Genomic DNA, 16,730 nt, shown 5'->3' on the forward strand with positions numbered 1-16,730 from the left:
ATTTTAATATTGTCAGTACAAAAACAGCAAGCAATGGCATATACTTCCATTTTTTTATTGTAAACAAACTTAAATATGTACATTTTATAATAAAACGTACAAACACATACATTAAAAGACAGTTCTCTAACTAATTGACTACTATTTTTAACATTAAAAAATAATGTTTATTCGAATTTTAAAAATATGATGTTATACGATAATATGATTTTATTTTTGTTTATTAAAATAATTAAAAAAAATTCTAATAATAATTGTCCTATCTTCTTCGGTTAACGTTAAATAAGAGAATAATAAAATTAAACATGAACGTAATAGAACAATTATACCGCAGAAGAAACCGCACAACACAAGAATTGTCAGAGTGAATGTAAGCTTGCATCTGTATCACTTTCGACATTGCCAAGTAACAGGCTAGACTCGCACGGTGCTGAATCTAGATGTCCTGAGTCTATGCCCTTGGTATGCAAGCAGTGACCTGGAGGCAATAGTCACAGTTCTATAGGCGCTGATCCTTTCCACGTCACACCAGCGCGCAACAAGTGATAAAGTCGAAGCACGCACCATATACACAAACACTGTAAAAATATAAGCCATAAGTCATTTGACATAAATGTTTTCCAAACGAGAATAATTGTTAAGGTTTTTGTTAAGCAAAGTGCTTGTTGTGTCGGCTTTAATAACGTTACAATTAACGAGCCATAAAATTTAAACAAATATAACGGTATCCGTTTGACACTAACATATATTATACTCATACTTTATTTACGATAACCTAACATATATGTGCATAAAAGTGATCTCCTACAATGTAATCTTTGGAATAAAAATAAACCTGCTGTACCCACTATTAGGCTTTACTATGTGTTTTACTCATTTGTAGGTCAATATATTCGATTCCATAACAAACTAAGCGATGCGGTAAATTTCTCTTAGTAAATAAAAAAAATGTTAAGCACAGATTCTGTCAAAAGATATATTACACTATTTTAGACTGGGTTCAATTTAAAATTGATTTGAAATTGTTTTTTCTTATCGAAACAATCGTCAAAAAAATTACTAATCACCATGAGTTCCTTGTTAGTTCTTCTTGTTAAGTAGCGCCTTATGAACTAACGTAAACTTAATTTTAAGCTGTCGTTTATAGATCACTGTAATGTTCTAATGTAATAAGGCCATTACAAATTTGATTTTATTAGGAAATGGCTTGCGGTAAAGTATCTAGAAGCCCGTGTGAAGAACATCTAAGTTCTATAGCTCCAGACTGCTGTGATCCCCAGTGCAATATGGCGGCTGTTGTAAATCGCCCCAATATTATATATGTGATATATATGAATGCAGTCGTTTATTACATTTTTTACATAACATATGTATGATTCTATTTTATGTATAAGGTTTCTGGTCATGTCTTAGGTTTCTCTGGAAAGCTTAAAACGCACTATCGTGCAGGTGTTGATAGAAATAAAATATTTTATTTAAGGATACTGTTACTTAGAGGCCACACCTAAAGCAATTTTGCAAACACAAATAAATAAATCGTAGATGAAAAATCTTACCCTAAAATTATTTTATAATATTTAAACAAAACAGAAATTTCATTCGACGTCCAAACAAATAGATTACTCACGTTAAAGAGGATTCTCGGAATTAAAAACGATATCTCGGCTTTACATATAGCGTCGAATTGCTGAAAGAAAAATTAATTCATTAATATTTTACACGTACATTGACTTAGGGTAACAATGTGATATTGATTTTTACATTGACGTCTAATAAATACTCTATCATGATACAAGGCAATATGTTATTCTGGCTTGTTATATAATTATTAATTGTCATTGTTGTTACTGTGTTTAGTTGGTAGAGTATGAGACTCGACCATGGGTTCATATCTCATGTTGGGCGTCACATATGTCGAAGTAGTAAGGTTTACTTTTATTTATCACTCACTATTAATTAAAAAAATGATTTGACAAAAAAGTACATACAAATTCGCCAAACTGTAAAACGCTCTGCGATCATTACACAAGTACAGTGAATGCTTTTTTGCTAATAACGTTCCTTTATAGATCGAACACTGTCAAATATATATTATTATCAGTTCTCTTAAATGGCTATACATTAGGAAATTCATATATAATAAATCAGCTATTGTATATTTTAATTAATCCTTAAGTTTTTTTATTTAGTTTGGATTCGAAAAGAAATGTTTTATCTTATTATATGAAAAGTAAAAACATTCTCAATGTATGTATGTTTCGGACTTGTCAAGATAAGTTAACAGAAATATTTGTTTTATATTGAATATTTCTTCTTCCTTCTTCTATAAAAAATAAGAGATTTTATTAATTCATGTCACCCGATAGATACAAAGACTCCAAAGATCGCTACAGTGATTATCCAGTGGCTTCCCGTGATCATGATTTTGTAGTCGGTCTACCTAGTGAGGCATCATGCCGCGACTCGTGATCGCCACTCAAGTAACTTTTCGGCCTCGACAGCCGTTGGCTGCGCGAGTGATGTACTCTCGCCACTTCAAATGATAAATTCTTCGAACTACATGGGTGACTTTAATTCCTCTGCGGATTTCCTCAATTGTAATTCGATCTCGAACCTAAATTCAGGGCATAGACCTCTCCGTTGCTCTCTGGGTTACCTTTGGCCTTTGTATAAGGCCTATCATAAAAGATTTAATTAATTTTATATCAAAGTCAATCCTATCCCAATCATTATTTAACTGTCATAAAACATTTCAACATTTAATTAGGTTTGTAAGTCTGAAATACAACGTAATACATTCCGTAAGTAATTTCAATCTGATATTAATTATGAACGAATTTTGACACGTGCCTTTTTCGAGTTGTAAATTACAATTTATTGCATCCGGGGGATTAGTTCCCGTTTGACGTGTTCATGTTTTGTTGATTTAGGGGAAACACGACCGACTCGGGTATTGTTTATTTAGCTTTTGGGAATGTTATTATCAAGGCAGGTAAATACGAAATGTCAATGTTTGAGGGGCGTCAGTTAAACAAAGGATACATCTATAATATAATATACTCCATCAATTGTACTGATATGATAATAATTTAGTATTAAACTGAAAGTATATTTAATATTCTTTGCATTTACATTGCTACAGACATCACCCCTTGTAAATTTCAGCAAAAAGGCTTACTCATATATACCTGTATATCAATAACAATAATTATGTTTTGTTATACAGGTGATTGATTGATTATAGATATAATAGCTTCTGAAAGGGTTTAAGTTAAGCTTATTTGCCAACCAACCACCTGTTTCCGAACACAATGTTTTAAATAAACACTCTGAAATATTGATTTTGTCTATTACAATGTGTCAGAACAATAACTTCTTGCAGTACATAGTTTGCAGTGACAAGAAATAAACAATATTAAATTTTATTATGTAGTAATTCGAAATTTTTGAAAATAATTATTCTCAAAATATAAAATTACGTTATTTATTAAAACCATTGATTTTTGTGACGGGCTACCGTAAATTATTATATTAATAATAAAACAATAGATTCCTTATATTAAAGGCTAATCATAGTACCAATTAGTTTCAATGAATACATTACCTTGTTAACATGATCTCTTAAAATATTAGAGTAAACCATGGCCATCGCTTCGAGTGCCATGAATGTCATACATCCTACAACCCATGGCACTAAAAACGCCACGTTTTCCTAAAAAAAAAGGTTTATTTAGATATACATATACAAATTACAGGTTACATACTTAAAGTTGTTTTAATGTGAAATTCTTGTAATCGCATAGTGGACTTTCGTGGAGCGTATAGCAATAGTATTACAAAAATAATTGATATTCTTCGCACGGAAGAGGCTTTCTCGGTTTGCCAAAACATAAAAGGAGAAATATGTATAAATAAAAATGACCCGACATATTTTTTTGCAAAAAAATCTCTAAATGAGCTGAAGTACTAGTTAATTGTTTTTTTTTTGTTGAAGGTTCAGAATTTTTTCCTCATAAGAGAGTAAATTAAAACACTTGTTCCAGGCTGCTAGACATTTGACATCAATCATTTGAAATTAAAAAGGCGTTTAGTATGTAAACAAATAAAAAATAAGATATGCATTACAATAGAAATATACTTCCACTTATACTAATCTCTCGCAGTGTTTAAAATAGAAAAACACACCGTTGATTATTACAAAGTTACGTCTTTAATTCTAATCAAAACTTTTTAATTATTTTATTAGTGAAATTTCGAAGTTATCCAATAACCATTAAAACTTATAAAAGTTAAAAATATTGGAAAAAACCTTGGAAAAAAATTATTTTATTTTTTTACAGATTATTGTTTAAATAATGAAAAAGATGATTAACTTTTGTTTTTTGCAAAGCACGGGGTTGCACAAAAATTATACATTAACTATTTACGAAAATAAGCGTATCACTAAAAAGTTGTTACAAAAAGGCCATTACCAAAGTAGTACTGGTTATGAATAAAAAACAAAATAAGGAATATTAAATCTTAAATAAGTGACAAGTAAATTGATAAATAATTTTAAATAAAGTGATGCTATAACAATAGCTATTGTAAACTTGAAATGAGACTGGTTCGCTGGACGTAAAATGGAATGTGTTTTTGTACTCATTAAGTAGATGTCACTTCCATTCAGAGACATGCCAATGTAACATTACGAGATGAAAACAAATCGCTGTCGCTAATGTAGTGCGATAAAAAAGTGCGCATTAGTGACCCAATTAGTGGAAATGAGAAATATCATCACTTTTCGCGAGCAACAACGGACCATCATCATAAATCTTATTCTAAGATAGATGAAGGCATCTTTGTGCGGAAACAATTAATCAAAAAAACATCATAAAGTTGTTTTCAGACGTAAAGTTAACTTTGTACTTTTGAAAAATTAACTAATTTAAAAGTGAGGGGAAAGATAGAAAATATTACATAAGTCAATTATAAAATGGTTATTTTTATCAAGTATTATTGAAGTGATTGTGAGTGAAGCAATATACAAAAATTAATACTTACTTTATAAATGCCATAAAAGAGGAAAATGCTTAATAATATCATGAACATTTGCGTTCCAATGATTGCGAAATATGCTATTTGTACGCCTGAAATCAAAACACAAGTTTTTAACACTGAATTGATTTAATGTAAATATCAGTTTATTATTGAATACATTTTTCTCATTGTAAAAATAATGTTTAAATATATGTTCTTTAAATTGGTATAAAACAATATAACTATTTCTGTAAAATATGTTTAAATTTAAATAAAGAATGGAATATATGTAGTAGGATTATATAAATTATCCTAACAAAAACGAAATGCGGAAAGTAATGGGTAGAAAATACCTTCATTTATTTCGTCGCAACTCCTTTATGTCTTAAAAAAGGAAACGTCTCGTAGATGGAAATTTATGTACATTCCGAGCGATGTAATTATTATTTTCGACAGCGGTTTGATAGACGGGCCACAACACGGCTCAATTAATTTCATCCTAACAGAATTACATTGGTCTTGAACAATGATTGAACCGACAAAATGAACAATCGTCGAGTTCCCCGGAAATAAAACTTTCTTACATTTTTGTCTTTGGTCAGTGAGATAATTCATGAAAAAGAATTAAAATATTCGGTTCGAAAGTGTAAGTCGTAAATTATATAAAGTGATCACCGTAATACACATCATCCAATTCCTTGTACCTCTTCGCATTCACACCAATTCTCCAACTGTATAGCAGCACCACAAGTATCGATATATTCTGAAATAAAGTTATAATTAGTTATTTGTGACACAACGAAGTCTTGAAGATCGTTCACCGAACATTATTCTGAATACTCACTTTGAATTGTTATATACTGGCTTTGTAACTAAAAACAATTGTTGAAATCAAAAGATATTTTAGTAAAGTCAAATCCATTGACTTCGAGATACCAAACATTAGATTATTTAAGAAAATTTTATGACTAAAATATACGCGAAATGTATTTCACGTTTTTTTAAAGTTGTTCTAAAAACATTTAATAGATTCAGCGTTACTTTGCGGAAGCCCATCCTAAGTAAGAAAAGGACTAATATATAGTTACTTCCGTTATGTAGCAGTAGTCGTGCAATAAAGTGCACCGCCCGCCAGCCCGCTGATAAATGCACGTGCGGCAAACAATGCGAATTACACTAGTACCACCGTTAAATCACTCGACAAGCGTTTCACCCCTCCACGGGGCATCCTCGGGAGTAATGTTTGGTCGATTGATGTGTCGAGTCTCGAAGTAGCTATATATTAGTCCTTTTCTTACTTGTTCTAAAAACATTAGATTATACTTTCACAGTATAGAACAACCTGTAAAAAGATGGTAGATGAAACTGACGTGCTTGGCCACGATCTACAGTCACGAGGAAGCGGCGAAGAAAGTAAGAAGAAAAACGTTAGACAAGAAATAATTACAAGTTAATACGTATACTACGAGATGCAATACGTAAAATTTTTTTAGAAATTTATTAAAAAACGAAAATTAGAAATATTCATCAATTATAAAGAAAAACCTCATCATTTGAAATTATTTATCGAATTGAAATACAAGCTATTAAAATAATTTGTATTTCTTTCTTATGTGTCTAAATTAGTCACAAATGAAAAAGTTATTGGTATATTTTTTCTTTATAAAAACAAGATATACACAATGGATACTGATAGTATTAGCCTGTAGAAGCCCTTAGTGTTTGATATCAACTCCGATCGAATGTTATCATATTGAAAAAAATATATTTGTTTTGTGTAAACTATCTTTTTATTCTTTGTAGTGTTTGAACTATCGCAGATTGTACAGTACAGTGAGAGCAAAAGTTTTTGTTTTAATTAAGAAGTAGTTCGCTCATTCATCATCATCATCATTATCATTTAGGAGACATCCCCTGTTGGACATAGGTCTCCTCTATTAATTTCCAATGAGACCAGTAGAAAGCGACCTGTATCTAGATATGTTTTTCAAAGACAACGTAATTCGTTACTGACTATTAATATGAAAATGCGAAGATTAGAGTATTTAGATTAAATATTTTGTATAAATTGCAGCTATTTGTAAATAAGTCTCCAGATTTGATTCATAAACGTTATTAAATCTAATTATAAAAAAAAATTCAACTGTTTAAAATAAACCGTAGAGTTTTAACTGAAATAATAAAAAAATTAGCCAGAACGTTTTTGGTTTTAAAAAGAATTTAAAACGATAAACTCTGAACAGAGCACGCCGACAGATTTTAAGTGCACTAACATGTGAGTGCACTCACTTCAGCAATATAAATTCAAACGGCAGGAATACGTTGCTCAAAGTGACAAACAAAATTGCAGCTCAGCGGGGCGCTACCTCCCCCTACAACTCTTACAATTGTTTTTAAGCAAAGTTCCATTAAGACATGATTCTGTTCATCAAATGGACCTGTGCTTTTGACTTACAGAAATTCTCAATATAGGGTAACTAAAATTTCATGAAAGTTAAGTACGAAATGCTTAGGGGGATTGATTGTTTAAAAAAACAAAGAGGATGATCGGTTATAGACGTAAAAAATTGGAAGAATGCATAGCTTATTTGTCAGCAAGAACTTTTTAAAGCTTTTACACCTAAAGTCTCTGAAATATGTAACATTAATTTCTGTTCTATTGTAATGCGACAGGTTAATAGCTTCTGGAAGTACAAAGCCTGAAGTGACAGATAGTAATTAATAATAAATTTTATTAAATAGTAGTCCGACTTTTAATTGCGTACAATATTATAACTACTTTATTAACTATTTTTGAAACCAATGAGCTATAACAATCACCCCTTTGAAACCCTCTACACCTATAACCAATCATTCTGTATGTATATTCGATCATAAATCGTTGTGTTGTGTTTTGGTTAATTAGATATAACATTTTAGATTTGAAAGTCGCTAGAAAACATGCAGCGTCATGTGCACAGATAAGTTTAAAAACATGACCTTATTATACCCGTAAAAAAGTAGATAATTAAGAAAAGAAAAACTTTCGAGGAAAAGGGCTGCGCGGAAGCTTGATGTGCTGGTGTGGCTAGCTGCACTATTCTCGCTATCGAAGCTTACAATACCGAGGAGAGAAGATTTCAACTGTGTGACATAAAAAGACAGTTATTGGAAAGACGATTTTAGGAGACCGTTTTTATTGAAATTACTAGATTTTTAACTCGTTTCATCTTATATTCCTAGAATAAATGTACATTATATAGTGTTACATCTAATTTTTATTTTCGTGTCAGTATAGCAATGTTTTGTTTTGTTAGAGCCGTTTATATTGGATAAAAATGAAGATAAAAGTTAAAGGGGCTAATGTATATATTTAATTTTTAAAGACTTATTATTTATTTTCAGAAAGCTATAAAAACAATATATTCTTTTATGTGATTTGTATACTTTTTTTATTATATTTTTAAATAGTAACGGGAACAATTAAATACATCACTGCCTATTATTCTATGCCTTTTAAACCATGTAGTGATTTTGAAGGCACTTCCCAATTATTCAACAATATAAAGTTGATTAAACCTTCAATAAAATAAATGTTTTTAGTAAGTATAAATAACATTGAATCTTTGAAACCATTGATTGTTGTATGGGGTGTACCAAGCATTAATTGACAGCAAATAAGCTATACATTCACGTCTTTTAAGCTTTGATACTTATTTCCAAGAACTATGTACACTTTAAAACCATCGTTTAGAATTAAAACGGTAACGATAAATTCAGATTGATTATACTTTAACAACAAATTTAATTATTTTTAAGGGAAAGATAAATCAATTACGGAAAGTAAATAAGAAAAGTTTTTGACTACAAGTGAAACGGGGAGTTTGATATCCTTTTTGTAATATTTTTTAACGTTTGATTAAGCAAATGGCTTTCTGGCATCGTCGATAACGGAATTTGATTGATCCCCGAAGTTTTTAATTTTTTGGGGGAAAAGTGTTTCAAGAGTATAGACGGTCATCTATTACGCAATATTTTTCATTTAACATTTTTTTAAAATTATGTTATGACAAATAAAGTAAACTTCCAGTGATGTGGTTTTTCTACTTCTATTTTAAAATTTATATCATCGAGGGTACTATTTTCTTTTTCTCGGATAATCATAACGAACTTTGCAATCATCGTCATCATAATGTTAGTTGATCGGCTCGCACTACAAAGTATAGGCCTCTTTCAAAGATCGCCTCAATGAACAGTCTTGCGCTGTCCGTATCCAACAACTACTTGGACTTTGACTATGTCGTCGGTCCACTTAGGGCCTAAACATGTAGCGCTTACCGGCTCGTGATCGCTAGTCGAGAACATTCTACCCTAAGCGGGCACACCGGCCGCCGGTTGCACGAGCAATATGCCTCGCGAACACTTTAGACGATCAATTTTTCAAGTTACAGCGGTAAGCTTGGTTCTTCTGGAAATGTCCATATTTCTAATTTGACCTGGAATCGATACTCAGAGCATCCGAACAATTTTGTAATAATTTGTATGATTGCAAGGTAAAACTAATTTATTATATAAATTTAACTTAACAGTAAGGAGGAACGTCAGATAGTGTTTTTAAATTATTATTATATATACTCCGTCATTGCAGAATGTTCGGAAACAGTTATAGTTCGCCAAAGTTAAGTAAAACTTTCAGAAATTTGACAATTCAAACCATCTCTACGTCTAACTGTATTCACTTCGTGGTTATGAAATTCTCACGAAGTTTCCAATTTGCAACTTTACACTTAGTGCATTTCCCTGAATTCACTCACTCATAATTACAGCAACCTCGAAAACCTTACATACGGATTACGTTTTCCAATCCATGATTAGGAAAAAAGTTGTAGTTTTTTTTTTAATTTGTCAATAATGTATGATATATTTACGTCATCATTATTTCAGCAAAACGTGCCAGTTTAGTCATTCGGCGTGGATTTCCAGTAAGGCCGTTAGGAAGCGGCATTTTACGACGATCTTAACAAGATCAACTATCCACTTTATGTATTCTTACCATCGCTTCGGGGCAGACCTCAAGGACCTGTTCTGTTCGCTAGGTGGTCTCCCCATTGCCATTTCAACTTGTCATTACGTCTTTGGATCTCCTTATTCCTGTTTCTACCCGGTTCCAAAATCCGAGGACGTGGAAAGCACCACGTGTCGTAGAGCGATTTTGAGTTTACCATTAGGGCCCAAAGCAAAAGATAACTTTTCTGTGGCGTATATGGTAACATATATTGGTTTTGAGCCCATTGGGAAATATTGGACGAGAAAATATTTCGTAGTATAAATGACAACGCCAATTATTATACAAAAAAATCTTATATCTTTAATGAACCTTGATAGAAATTACATGAAAAAATATGACCTTTTCACATGTAAGATTAGGCAAGATATTATCGTATAACGATGGTTATAAAGCAAATCAACGAAATAAATAATAAATCGTTTAACATTTCATTATATAAAGTTTTTTCAAAAGATTTTCTTTACTTACTTAAATTATTATTTGCCCAAAACGATGCAAGGAATAAAAGAAGTACAAATACATAATCAATGCTAGAGTTTTATTTCAACGAAAAATTATTTAAAAACTTGCTACTTATTATGTGATTATTTTTTTTTTCAGAAAAGTAGTCGTTTATAATAGTGTGGTTCTACACAGATCATCGTAACTCACCTCCCCTGCCCCAAATAACATTATTTTATTGTGTAATGAAATAGTGTATCTCATGTAGTTAAGGTGCTATAAAACCGTTATCTAGTTAAGGTATCCTTATAACATAATGGAGCAATATCACCATATTGTTTAGCACCTATCTACAATGACACTGGCAGGCGAGGCTTAAGACAAATGTTATATAATTTATAACTATTTAATTTCTTAAATGCTTACTATTACAAAACATACGTATTTTGATTGTTATAATTAAAAGTATCTAATTAGCTATGAGATACTCTTTTCGTTAATGATAAAGAGAATCAATATATTTTTTCCTGTTATCGATGCTTCTATTCTTCTTATTGACATGTACTAGAAGAATGTTTATAATAAAAATATTAAAGAAAGAATACAATACGTTATCCTTTCCTCGTTAACGATAACGATAAAAATATTGCGCCTATAATGATGAGCCTGATACCTAAAGAAAAGTGACACAAGAAAGCCAAAAAAATATTTTTGCTCCTGATGTGTGTATATAGTAAAAAAATATCAACTAGGAATAAAAACAATATGCTTTTCTTGTTTCCGGTTTCTAAATTGGAAAAGTCATATAAACGTATAACAAGCATGTACTTATTTATATGATAAAGAGAAAAGTACCACTTAAGATGAAAAGTTTAAGGTATTATACTCTAATAGTTAAAAAATAGTTTTCTTAAATGAAATTATTATATTTTTGGAAAAAGTAAAAAAAAAGCAAATTATATAAATAATAGGCGTAAAAATAAATAAAATATTGAACAAAGAGAAATAGTATTATTGTACCTTACCAATGTATACAAGGCGCTTGCATATGCAGCATGTTTCACATGTAATGTTCGACAGCATGATAACGACGCGTCTTGTTCGTGAGCCGTCCAAGCTTTCATCTATCGAATAAGAAATGACTTCAGGGCATGTCACTAATTCAGTAAACTTTAAATAGTATTTATTACATTATTTTTTATATTATAATACTATTAACATATTAATAGAAATAGAATTTTAATTATTTCTTTCATCATAATACTTATGTCTGTGTTTAATTTACAAAAATGTTTAATATTAATTTTCTTAATTATACATGACGATTGCAAGGGGTGAACGAATAGCATCGTCACAAAAACCACAGCTTTCACACCTATATCCGATCATTCTTTACAATGTGATCATAGTAAAATATGCTAAAGTAATTTATTTTTTCTATTAGCATGACCAATAACTTCTTGTTATACAAAGTCTGTGGACAAATTGCAATATAGATTGATAGTAAACAGTAATATATATAGTATATGTAATAATTTGAGTTTTGAAAAAGGTTTTTATTAATATATTATCATTTATTATTTCTAACATGATTGATATTTACAAAATATACACCGTACATTGAATGACAGGAGATAAACTAACCATTCACCCCTTTAGAGATTTTTTACCTGTAAGACTGTATATATTTAAAATACTTTTAGAATAAATTTTAAACATTGTTGAAAGTGTCATAAAATCCTACAGTATTAATTTGTTGGTTACAAAAATTTTTGTGCAAATATTTTTACTTTAACCTAAGTCAATAAAAAATCATTCCTATTAAAAAATATACCACAAATACTTTTTAGAATTTTAAATATATTTGTCGCAGTTTATAATGTACCTTAGTAAGTAAGGCTTCCTCTCGATGAAATTAAATTAAATAATCAACGCTCGTTCCATCACACAACATTTGTTTACTTTCGAAGGCGCTAGCTCTTTCCGCGGCGGTACGTGTATCTCGTGGCAGAGCCGCGCGCTTACTGACTGACAAAAACCTTTATTAATAATGCCATATAGTGCCAACTTCGGTTCGACTTCAAATGCACTGAATATAACATAAACATTAACTTAATGTTTATGTTCATTATACGGTGTGAATGACGGCACATATGACAGCAAAAAGCTTTAGAGCTTTTATGACTTTAATCACCTTACATAAAACAATCACTCTGAAAGATTAATTATTTATTATATATCAATAACTTCGGGCACTACAAGCTTTAAATCTATTCTAGATTGTAAAAAATAATTTATTTGATTATGAACTAATAAAAATTTTGCAAACACCTTTTATTACTGTGTTATCATTACGTTGTTTATTATTTCTGACATCATGAACTTTTTTATTTGGTTTTTCTTACAGTTTTTAAATCTATAACTTAACCATTGTGTATGCTATAGAGAATTTATTTTAAAACTCGATTAATATTTAATACACATTCACAGGAAAGATGTACTATTTATATTGAATTTTTTTTTTTAAATTCCGAAAATTTTTTACAGGTTTAAATTATTCTGGTAGATTCTGGTTGCAGGCCGTTTCCATCCGGTCTTATTGACAATCTTTAGGGAAGGCTTATGCCCAGCAATGGATGTCCTATGGCTGAAATAATTATAATATATAACAAAGTCATACATATTTATTATACAAATGAACAAAGAAAATTGAACATTGATTATTTTCGTTGTCTCATCTATGTTATATTTTAATTTATGTATTTATTTATTTTTTCGATACATAAAAACTCCAGTAAATTTGTCTGTGAACTTTTTCTTCCCTCAATGCTCGATTTAAGCGTTTTCTCGCGTTACAATGTATCGCAACTAAGCGTTAAAGTTTTGAACAGCGTCATTCCTTTGAAAATCCGACTCGAATTTTACGATTCGAGCGTGCACAAGTCATCATTAGCCTGGTTTGATAATGCCTCTTGGTAGTGAACACATACAGTAATAAAAATGAAATGCCCAACCAAGAGGTTTATTTTAAGTTAGTATGTTTGCAAATAATAATTAATATTTTTAAATACATACTAATAAACGTAGGAATTGTATTTATTTATTTAACTCTTTATTGTAAATCTCGCCAGTTTAACACTGTTTTACTGTTACATTAATTTAATAACTTTTACATGTAAGTTAGCATAATTATGGTCAAGGCAGCGTACGCTTACAATGGGCAGACATTTAATTTTGTGCTTTATTATCGGAAATTAAAGTACATCTATATTTCGCTGTTGCGTGCTTATTTATAATAAATAAGTAATTAAGAGACACAAAAAAATCATATCTAATAGACAAAAAAAGAATTACAGACGGCGGTCTTATCATAAACGGCGATTTCATCCGGACAATCATTGAATGGACTTCGTTACTATAAATAGGGGCGAGCTTACATCAAGTGACAAAAGAGTTTAGATATCCGATGAATATAAAATATTTCATTTGAATTTTATTAATAATTGCTAAAACTTCTTCGTTCATTACTTAGTTCGTTGCGTAAATAATTTTAGATAAGTAGGGCAAGGGAGCCGCCGTCTAGGTGACAAATCTCCTTAGATTAATTAATAGATGCGATACGACGCTCTTTATAACTTTAATTAGAATCAACTGTGGTGTTAACACCGTTTATTTTACCTGTAATAATATATTCAGTGAAAACGTAAAGCTTGCTTTCTTGTGCCATTTATTAATGCTTATACATAATATATACCCATAAAGGATGATTTGTTATCGGTATAAAAGCTAGTTATATCTCATTTGGGAACAAAAAGCTTATAAGTTTTTAAACCTGTTTTCAATAATCCTTTATATAGTGATCACTTTGAAACAGGCAACATAAATTTATTTGTTCTTTTGGAATGGTGTCCCATAACTTCTGGCATAATAAAGTCTGCAGGAACAGGTAGCATACAATAACTAATTTTAATATGTAATTCGAATTTTAAAATATGTTTCATCTTAGTATATTATTACAACGTTATATTTTATTTATAAAACCATTGATTTTTTGACAGGGCATACCATAGTTTAATTGACAGAAAATAAGCTTTACATTCACACCTTTAAAACTTTTACTGCCTATTTTCAATCACACATTTATTTGATTATTTTTATTTTTTACTGCCATTAAATAAATTTAGAAGACATTTACATCATTATATATTACGTAAGCAGTGCAGTTTATACTAAACGTCGACATTTTTTGAGAAAACAATGACTTAAAAATACGCAATAATTTCATGGAAGTTTGAAGTCGTAAGACGTGTCTAGGATTGGTAGTTTCCGTAGGCAAAATTTTTCTATACTGTTTTGGTATACTTTTGCATTGATTATACTTAAAGAAGAATATTATTCCCCTTTACTGAATAGGCATATCTTATATTAGAGAAGTTCAGAAGAGATTCAAGTCGTAAGATGTATGTTCGAGTTTAAGCTTGTTAATCTTTAAGTACATTTTCATGTTATATCTTTTCGATATATCTTTTAAAGTTTTCAAGTTTTTGTTGCGAACATTCCTGTTATAATTTTTAAGCACATAAAAATATTGTTCCTAAATAAAACGTAATGGCAAAATTTATTTATTAAAACTAAGGTAAATCGCTTTTTATCGGTAACCAAAATGATTTTTTTGTTTATTTTGTAGATACCGAGGAGTACTTGCAATACAAGTACGCGTAACGTTATAAGGGCCCGGCTGTAATGAACCACTTCCTCTCGAAATACGAAAGAAATATAATATTAAACGTGTAAAAACCATCTTGTACATCCTGAGTTTATACCGCTAACTTGATAAGGTATAAAATCTCAGCTTACAAATTTTGCGGTGAATAATTGTATAAATTTTATAAAATGTTTTGCTTACACCATAACATCTAAGGAATCCTTTTTTATAAGTATTGTTAAAGAGATTTTTTAACAATGCCGAATCAGGATTGAGGAGGTTCAAGACAGAAGCATTGCTGGGGAATTCTTTTTTATAAATTTATTATGGTTGAAAAGGCTATATATTTTTATGCTATTATATATTTTATATAAAATATTTACTCTGTACGTCTCTCTTTTATCTTTTTCAGCCGATAAATGGCCACTGCAAGGCATAGGCCTCCGAAAGATGGAGGATGGGAAACTATAGAAGATTTAATATAATCCCCACGCTTTACAGGCGGGTTGATGATGGCAGTGTAATATTAATGTATACAGAGGACCCTTCTGGAAACTTGTAAGCTATATCATTTCTACATAATGAATGTACAAAGTGTAAATTGTATAAGATTGCATCCGGGAAATCGAACCTGTGTACCTCCCAAGTAAGTCCCAGTTTTCTACCGCTGGGATACCACTGCTATACGTCTAGATAAACATAATATTATTATCTATGAAAAAAATAGTTTCAGCTCAAGGGTTTCTCCTTTCAGGTAAATTATACAATTTATTATTATAATCGTGCCTATTAAAATGTGATTTTACTCTGGATCACTCGTTTTCTTGAGGCTAGGATGTCAGTTGCGTCATATTTTTATATATACATTATAGTCATAATCAGTGATTTTAACGACTGTTATCGGTGGAGAAGAAAGGAGACACATGTTGACAAAAAAATGTATGTGAAAAAAATTATTATCCTAAATTGTAATGTCCCTGTCACACACCTTACAGGGCGTACGTAAGATATGGCACATTGTATTTTGAGATTTGGTAAAAAATAAACTTTGTTTTTAAACTACGATTGTGAAGAATACTTTTGTAAAACATTAAAACTCAAAAAGCAACGTTTGTAAACAAGCCCTAACATTGAAAGTATGAATATTTTACATAATTTAAATGTTTATGTGACGATTGCAGCTTTTCTAGTTCTTAAATAACAAAATTTGTATGAAAATGTCACCCCGCTTTGTTATCAAATAAGACAAAATGTTTATTTATGCAGTAAATTCATTAGCAAGGTAGGTAGGAATCCTTTTGTATGGCGAAATTGGAGATGCTCACAAAGACGACCTCCTTCAAAAGGAACCTCTCTTGAACAGAAGTTAGACACATTATACAGTAGCTGCCTATACTTTAACACTCTGCGGTGATATCATCAGGCAGAGGGATTGCTTTGTTAATAATATATAAAATACAGAATGTAAGCGAACGTTGTCTTAACAGAGAAAAGATGAGGTGAAGTGTCTGTGAATGA

The 16,730-nt window shown here is 30.5% G+C and overlaps 1 protein-coding gene across 1 annotated transcript; it reads right to left on the reverse strand.

Annotated features, from left to right (window-relative positions):
* Positions 1–491: 491 nt before the first annotated feature.
* Positions 492–11,631, reverse strand: LOC137929031 (uncharacterized). Its single transcript, XM_068772074.1, has 6 exons — positions 11,533–11,631; positions 5,695–5,782; positions 5,044–5,129; positions 3,605–3,712; positions 1,628–1,687; positions 492–578 (listed from the first exon to the last, which is right to left on the reverse strand). Exons 1-6 carry the CDS (start codon positions 11,629–11,631, stop codon positions 492–494), a joined length of 528 nt encoding a protein of 175 aa, XP_068628175.1.
* Between the last annotated feature and the right edge of the window lie 5,099 nt (positions 11,632–16,730).

The sequence above is a fragment of the Battus philenor genome, unplaced genomic scaffold (assembly GCF_028537555.1).
Source record: "Battus philenor isolate CCGP_79_NKW_IND1 unplaced genomic scaffold, ilBatPhil1.0.hap1 SCAF_4, whole genome shotgun sequence".
NCBI lineage: Eukaryota > Metazoa > Arthropoda > Insecta > Lepidoptera > Papilionidae > Battus > Battus philenor.